The sequence below is a fragment of the Arachis ipaensis genome, chromosome B9 (assembly GCF_059453495.1).
Source record: "Arachis ipaensis isolate K30076 ecotype BB chromosome B9, ASM5945349v1, whole genome shotgun sequence".
Lineage (NCBI taxonomy): Eukaryota > Viridiplantae > Streptophyta > Magnoliopsida > Fabales > Fabaceae > Arachis > Arachis ipaensis.
This window is the reverse complement of record NC_142444.1, coordinates 159,407,837-159,415,760: the sequence shown is the minus strand read 5'-3', so window position 1 is coordinate 159,415,760 and position 7,924 is coordinate 159,407,837. Positions and strand designations below refer to the sequence as shown.

The 7,924-nt window shown below is 28.4% G+C and overlaps 2 protein-coding genes across 2 annotated transcripts; both read right to left on the bottom strand.

Annotated features, from left to right (window-relative positions):
• Positions 1-150: 150 nt before the first annotated feature.
• LOC107619584 (uncharacterized) lies at positions 151-2,322 on the bottom strand. The gene is made up of 6 exons (XM_016321875.3): positions 2,100-2,322; positions 1,756-1,911; positions 1,163-1,243; positions 957-1,082; positions 784-870; positions 151-537 (listed from the first exon to the last, which is right to left on the bottom strand). The coding sequence occupies exons 1-6, from the start codon at positions 2,182-2,184 to the stop codon at positions 461-463; spliced, it is 612 nt and encodes a 203-aa protein (XP_016177361.1). The 5' UTR covers positions 2,185-2,322; the 3' UTR covers positions 151-460.
• Positions 2,323-4,367: 2,045 nt separating this feature from the next.
• On the bottom strand, positions 4,368-6,467 carry LOC107624711 (uncharacterized). The gene is made up of 2 exons (XM_088498005.1): positions 6,110-6,467; positions 4,368-4,770 (listed from the first exon to the last, which is right to left on the bottom strand). Exons 1-2 carry the CDS (start codon positions 6,319-6,321, stop codon positions 4,485-4,487), a joined length of 498 nt encoding a protein of 165 aa, XP_088354131.1. The 5' UTR covers positions 6,322-6,467; the 3' UTR covers positions 4,368-4,484.
• Between the last annotated feature and the right edge of the window lie 1,457 nt (positions 6,468-7,924).

Sequence of the window (7,924 nt, the reverse complement as noted above, 5' to 3'; positions counted from 1 at the left end):
AGCCCAAAGGCCCAGATAAGAAAATCATAAAACTGCAGGTTTTTTTTTTCTCTGAGCCCAATTTTTAACATTTCACGATTAAATTATAGAGCTAACATATTATAAGTCAATGAGTTGATGTTTTTGCTCACCTAGTTTCCAATATCATAATTCTGTCAAAAAGAAAAAAATATATATAATGCACAAAGTTTGCAAGAAGGAACATATGAGCAAAGGCTCTGAATATATCTGTTTGGAATAATAATATTTTTTCTTGTAAATACTATGAAATAACAAGACAAAAATGATATGAAAGATGCAACTTCCATAACCTATAATCTTAGCTTCCGTGTCAATAACATTACAATAATCATGCGATTGAACTCTGTGTGGCATTATTCAGTGATCAGTAACATGCAGGGTTCACGGACCAAAAATAGAATGAGAGACTCTTAAGTCTTAAGATCAAGGACAAAAAGCCCTAATGCAATTGTATACTAGCCATGAACATTATCAACATAAGCAACCCAATACAGCTTCCTTGGAGAGTTGAGCTAGCTGCAAACCCAAAAAATCAAGAAGGTAATAACTGATTTCAACAAGGTTCAACAAAATTGTAAGCAGCCTAAACAACTATGTAGCAAATAGTTGCTTTAGAATGCTGATTTCAGATGAGAAAGCACTTAGAATAAGCGTTTGATTTTCCATGAAATTTCTTTAGCTGAATCACAATTGATAAAGCCAAGTTATGCAACTCCTATTTGTGATTTTACCAGAGAGAATTGACCTTAGCTTCATTCTTACCGCTCGCGGACAATGTTGGTGGCGGTGCTGTGGTAGATGAGTTCGTCATTGGAATTCCCAGGTTAGAGCAACCAATGCCAATAGCACCTTAGGAAAAATGTGAACATTAGATCATACCTTTCCACATTTCTAAACCAATGATATGAAACATGGGTGAGGTTTGTAACATTTACATTGTTTGACACAAGGGAAGGCAGTGGCATTGAGAATATTGTAATATCCGGCATCACAATGGCAACTGTAGGAGAAGGGTGATGTCTTGTTACATGACCCACCTCCACAATCAACCCAAAAGCAAGCTACATGATCAAAAAGGATATAAACACGAAAAGAAATTGAACAGCAACATTTGATGGCAGTAGTTTTTTCCGTCTGTTACCATCAAACACTGATTCATTGGATCTTCTTTCTTTGTGTGGAGAAGGGGCAGGGGCTTCCATGCAAGAGTAGTTCAGGGTACCTGCAATTACAAAAAGGTTATCAAGGAAGGTTCATAGTCATTATTAGAATTGAGCAGCTAAGTCAAAATCGCAAAAAGCTAACAGTAGAAGTGAGGGTCTAGGGTAAAGATTGGCCACATCTTGATTCTTAGCAATGCTCTACTTGTTGAAAAGTTAAAATCATCTGATTTGATTAAGACGTTTCTGATTTAATATATATCCATTAAGACTTAAAATTGATTTAATCCCTTGATTTCAAATATTAGTTTAACATCTTAGTCTAAGGAACAAGTTCAACCAGAAATGCATTCCAGTTAGTAAAAGCTTCCACTAAGCTACATCCTTTGCAGCAAGTCAATTGCTTCATATAATAACTGGGTTAAATTTAGAAAGTTGCTCATTGACATGGTACCAAATAATGACCAGAAACAAAATTAACTACATAGCATTTTATGCACCCTAAAACCACCATGTGTTAATGCAACTAGTTCACCACTTAGACAATTGAGAGTGAGAGAGAGAGAGTTCTTACAATTGGGTACTATGCAAGGAAGAAAGGTGAAAACCTGAGTATGGGAAGAGAGAGATTGCTTCCAACCAGGATTGCACTCACATTCATATAAGAAAGTGCTGTTCTTAGAAGGCTTGCAGGCCCCCTTTCCACATTCAACTCCTTTGCACACATCCTCTGAACTCAATCCACATCCAAAACAAGTAAAAAAACAAACTCAAGCTAAATATGATCAAACCAAGGGTGAAAAAAACTGAACTTGAGAAGACCCAAATGAAGAAAAGTATTGCAGGAATCTCAACCCATTAATCCCAAATATCCCAATAAACAGAGATGAAAGTAAAGTAAGGGTCAGAATCACAAACCATAGATCGGAGAGAGGAAATCAGTTGTAGCCGAGAGGGTTTGCAGAAGCAAAAATGTTACAAGTATAACACTTAGATGTCCCATATCTGATAAGAATCAACACAGAATTGACGGACCCATGAAATGAAACAGGGAAATTTTGGCGAAACGTGTGGAAACTTGAAAGTGCATCATCATTAGAGTGTGTTTGTTACTTTGTTTCGGTCACTAAACTTATAGTTAGTTACCTACTTAGTTGAATTGATCTAGTTTCATGTTCGGATCATAGCAATGTAACTGTTACACGTGGTGCTGATGTCATCTAATTCTTTTTTTGGTCGTGTGATGTCATCTAATTCAAGTGCGGAGCCGGTCAACGCAATTCATCAGATTTAATGGGCTACCATATTGGGCTTCTTTTTTTAAATTATTATTGGCCCATTTGGTATCGGGCCTCTTTAATATCAGCCTGTGTCTAAGCGAGAAGTTTCCAGAATTCATAACAATACTATTAATCCGAAAAAATATCTAAATTCAGAATATTATATATTATTTATCTTTCTAACAGGGACGGATCCAGAAATCTAAGAGTGGAGGGGCCGAAAATTAAAATATTATATAATTAAATATAATGTTATATATTTGATAATAGATATAATTATAATTAATTTTTTAATTTAAAAAATTAATAAATACTTATCAAATAAAAGAATTATCTCAATTTTTATAATTTTTTATAATTTTTTTATGATTTTATATCTAATAAAATATAAAATTATGTATTTTTAAATATTTTATTAATTAATTTATTTTATTAAGTATTTATGTGACGGTAAGTTATATTTTTATGTTTTATATCATTAAGAAATATGACATAAAATAATATAAGTTAATTGCACTAACAATTTTGTTACGTGAATTTAAAATATATTAAAGTATTTTTATGTAATAATAGGGTAAAAGTTAATTAAAAAAAAATAAAAAATAACTAAATAAAATTAGAAAAAAAATATTATTATAAATAATATTAAAATATTTTTATATGATTATAAATGTTAAAATTAATCTTAAGAAAAAAATGTAAAAAAAATTTTGAATTAAAAAAAATACAAATAATATAAATATATGTAGAAAAATTTAAACCCTATTACATAAAGAATAATAACTCTTTTATTTTTTATCAAAAATAGAGAGACTCGAACCCGCGACCTCTTAATTGAGTATGGAGAGACTATGCCATTTAAACTATAACTCATTAACAAGAATAATAACTCTTTTTACTATTACTACATTATTAAATTTTATTCTATATAAAATATCTATTATAATAGTATATGAGCTTTTCAAATTTGTTGGGGGGGCCAAGGCCACTACTTGCCCCCCCTTAAATCCGTCCCTGCTTTCTAATATGACAAAATATGTCACACCAGTATTTAACATGTCACATCAATATTTAACAGAGTAATCTAAGAATAAAAGAAAAGTACCTAAACTCAAAAAACAAATATTTTTTTACACAGTGTTTGGTTCAAACGAAAATAAGGAGAAGGAAAATACAGGGAAAGAAAACGGGTGAAAAGTCAAGTTTTTTATTGTTTGGTTTATCAAAGAAAATGAAGAGGAAAAGAAAAAAGTGGAATGGGGTCCACGAAAAAATTTTCTCTTCGATTGGGAGATGAAAACTATCAAGAAAGAGGAAATAATGATATAATTACAAATTTATCCTCTATTTAATAAAAAGATCAAAATATTTTATTTTATTTTTTTTTACATTTAAAAATTATCTCTTGTGCTCTTCTTAATTTTACAGCACTATCAAATTTCATTTTTTTTCTTAAATATAATTAAAGAGATTAATAATATAATTTATGAATAATTATTTACTTGTAAAATTATTTACTTGTAAAATTAATAAATTATAATTTATATATAATATAAGTAAGGATATTAATGTAATTTTATTCTAACATAATTTTCTTTTTTTTTACTTTTCTTTCAAACCAAACAAAAGAAAATTTTCTCTTTATTTTCTTTCCATCAATTTTCTCTTAATCCAAACAACATACAAATAACTCTACTTTTCTTTTTATTTTCTTTCCTCTTATTTTCTTTCCAAGAGAAAATTTTGGAAAATTTTGAAAAAGAATCAAGCGAGAGAACATAAGATGAAAAAACACCACATCCAACTCAAAATCTTAAGATGTTAAGTTAATGGGTCTCTCATCTTATAAACTCCTCATTTTTTCTTACTTTCTTTGATATAGGACTAACTTCAACACTTCTCACACTTACAACATTAATAATTTTTTCCTCAAGTGTGAGCCTCCACATCATGCATCAGAAATTTATTCAAGTCTATAAACTTTTATAAGTAAAAATAGTAACATCCAATACAGAATGCTTAATTAATGAGTATGTGGGTGTGCATCAACTGGGGTTCGACAATAAGGACAGTGAGGATGGGATTGAAGCCATGGGAGAAGGCATGCAGAGTGGAACTTGTGAGAGCAAGAAAGGTTCATAATCTGCTTCTCTTGCTGGAAATCTTCTAGGCACACTGCACACACTTTTCTCTCTTTCTTCTTAGCACGCATTAACCATGCATTTGATAATAGCTTCCTTCCTATTATTATTCCTGCATCTCTCTTTTCTTTCTTCACTTTTCCTTCTCTTATTGGATTCTCATTTTCCCTGTCTCATGTTCACAAACACACACACTTCAAGCCTCAAACAACCATACATTTAGAGGCAGAAACGGAGCTAGATAAAATATTAGAGGGACAAAAATATTTATACAATAAACTAAGATTAAAATAAAATTTTAAGGGGACTAAACTAAAACTTACATATAATTTATATGTAAAAAATTAAAATTAGAAGGAACAAATATTCAAAGAGTTAATTTGCACATTTTTTAATTTTAAGAACTAAGTTACATAATCAAATTTTGAGTGGTGTAAACTGTAATTAATCCATAGAAAAATAAAATTTTGTAAGTTAATGTTTGTTAAGTTATTCTTCAATTTTTTTTCCAAAAATATTTTGACATGTATCGCATTTTACTTCGATGAATTCTAGAAAGGAAGATAATTAAATGTTTTATTATCTTGGATGGTGGACATAATGATATCCTATCCAAATGAAAAAAATCATTTAAAATAAAAAGTGGACAGAATAATAAAATAAAAAATATTATTATTAAATTTATAATTTTTATTATATATAAATTTTATTATTTTAATTTAAAAGTAATTAAACATGTTTTTACTAATCACTTTAATTTAGACGAATATAGAGACAAAAAACAGGGTCATGTGCAAGCAGCATATTCCCCAGAGTAATTATTACCAACAGTGATAGTTGCAAGAAGATAACAACCTAACCTCATTAGTGGAAATAGTGGTGCTTATGTCAATTTGGAATCCGAACCGTATTTTGAATCCATCTCAAAGATGGCTATCAACGAATATAAGGAGAAAACTCAAATGAAGTTAATTTTACTGAAAGTTAATATTTGAGAGACGTTAGATGAAAATTTAGTTAAATCAGTTAAATTATTTAACGATTTTTAAATATTAACTTTATGTAAAGTCCGCTACACCTGAATTTCCACTTGAATATAATTTTCACCTTAATATAGTATTTATGTGTGCACATTGCACAAGCTAAAGTACTTGTTTATTAATACAAGAAACATCAGAGAAGTGGTAAAATTTATTATTTTTAGTTAATAATAAATTAATGATATTTAAAAATATAAATTAAATTAAAAAATTAAAAATATTAATAAAAAAAATAATTTTTCTTAGTCTTTAAATTTTTCTCGTTTAATATAATAGGACACAAAAGCCTAAACTAAGCTAAACATGGAAACCACTTAGTTAGGCACTAATAAAGAGTTAAACAGTTACCTACCTACATGGCTACATACAATCTTGGATCAGTTAATCTCCATCTATCTCCAACCAAGAATTTCATGGTTACGAGTTGATTAATTTACATATTGAAAAGTGAATCTATTAATGTATACCTGGAAGAAGGAAAGAATTGTGCAAGCTTCTTCTGAAGCCTTTGTCTGGCCTTAAGAGCAGTTTCATCCAAGGCACTTGCCTCCACTAATGATACTCTTCGGTAGGTGGCAAGATTGTAGTGGTTGTGCTCTAACAAAGAAGAAGAAGATGATGATGAAGAAGAAGATCTCTTTCTAGGGGGCACTCCAACACCAGGTAGCCTACCAGCCATGAATTGAATTAACTCTCTATCTATCTTGATTGGTGTCTCATCAAGTTTGATATAGATGAGAGGAGTGAGAGACCCACCAAAATAATGCAAAGGCTATAATAAGAAGATGTGATGGGTGGAAGTTACTAGTGATTTGATGCACTCATTACTGTTATACAGTACTGCTATTCAAGTGCAATATGACAGCTAAAATATTGGCTCAAGGAATTTGGCTCATTGCCTGTCACAGAATTTGCCAAAGGAATTTTAATTTACTGCTTTAATTATGTGACATTTTGGGATATATATAAAAATATTATTTATACATTAAAATTAATTAATAAAATTAGCTATTAATATATTTAATAAAATGGAAAGAATATAAAGAGCATGTAAAGATAATAAAATTATGAAAGAATAAAAAAAGAAAAAAAAAAGATAAAGAAATTTTATTGATTGTTGATTGATTGAAATTGTAAACTATAAAGATAAAACTAAATATATATAGAGAATTAACCTATAAAAGATAAAAACAAATAAAAAGATAAGATAAAGATAAATAAAAATAAGATAATAAAAACTAAAATTATAACTGAATTTATATATTCGAGTTAAATTTATGAGTCATAAGACTTCTTTATTATTGTCATGAATTAAAATAAAAGAATAATTTAATAATTATATTTTAATATATATTTTATAATAATAATAATAGTTAATTTTAATGATTAATTTTAATATACACATAATATTATGGGTGTTATATGTGGCGGGTAATGTATGTAGCATGTGGTTCTCGTAATAATGGACTTCTTGTCTCATCTATATATGAAGAGTAAAGAGTTGCGTTGTAGTATTGGACTCTCTCAAATGAGAATCAACTTCTTTTCTCTCTGGAAAACTTACTAGGTTATTGCCATTTTTTTTATTTATTTTATATTTAAGTTAATATTAATTATTTTTCTATTTCTTAATCAAAAATTGGTTTTTTAGCATTTCCTTTTATTGTTAAAATATATTGTCAATCATGTTTCAATAGTTGAAGAGTAAAAAATTTAATTGATTATATATATTAAATTTTAATTATTAAAAAATATTTTTAAAAAAGACGTTTAAACATCTTTATGTAAGTCACGAATACTAAAAGTAAAAGAAAAAGGCAGGCAAAAGCAAAAGTAGCTTAAGCCAAAGTGACACATTCTTTGACAAGCCGCAAAACATGGATTCTTACAAAAATAAATTAATAAGAAAAAATATATTAAGTAATTAATATTTATAATTGTTTTTCACTAAAAATATTAACCATTAACATTCCTAATAAATAATTATGTATGTCTTGCAACTTGCAAGTGATCATGAAAATTCTTAATTTTTAACGTATTCTAATCAATAGCCGCCTTTGCGACTCAAATTAAAATCCTTTATACTTTCTCTAAATAAATAACATCCCAACTAGGATGTGAAGAATGAAGATCTATGTCTTAATATCAAAGAATGCTTTATTTAATATTTTATGGTTTTATCAATAGTTACTTGTATAAATAAAAGAATTATTAGATAGATGATATTTTAATATTTTTAATGATAGTAAATATATAAATATTTATTTTTTCTATAAAAATCT

Excerpts from the sequence above, each read along its gene's own strand:
- LOC107624711 (XM_088498005.1), bottom strand. The coding sequence starts at position 6,321 with ATGGCTGGTAGGCTACCTGGTGTTGGAGTGCCCCCTAGAAAGAGATCT. Across the intron at positions 4,771-6,109 it reads CAATTCTTTCCTTCTTCCAG|GGAAAATGAGAATCCAATAA; the intron begins GTATACATTAAT and ends AACATGAGACAG.
- LOC107619584 (XM_016321875.3), bottom strand. The coding sequence starts at position 2,184 with ATGGGACATCTAAGTGTTATACTTGTAACATTTTTGCTTCTGCAAACC. Across the intron at positions 1,912-2,099 it reads TTTCCTCTCTCCGATCTATG|AGGATGTGTGCAAAGGAGTT; the intron begins GTTTGTGATTCT and ends GATTGAGTTCAG. Across the intron at positions 1,244-1,755 it reads TCCTTGCATAGTACCCAATT|GTACCCTGAACTACTCTTGC; the intron begins GTAAGAACTCTC and ends TTGTAATTGCAG.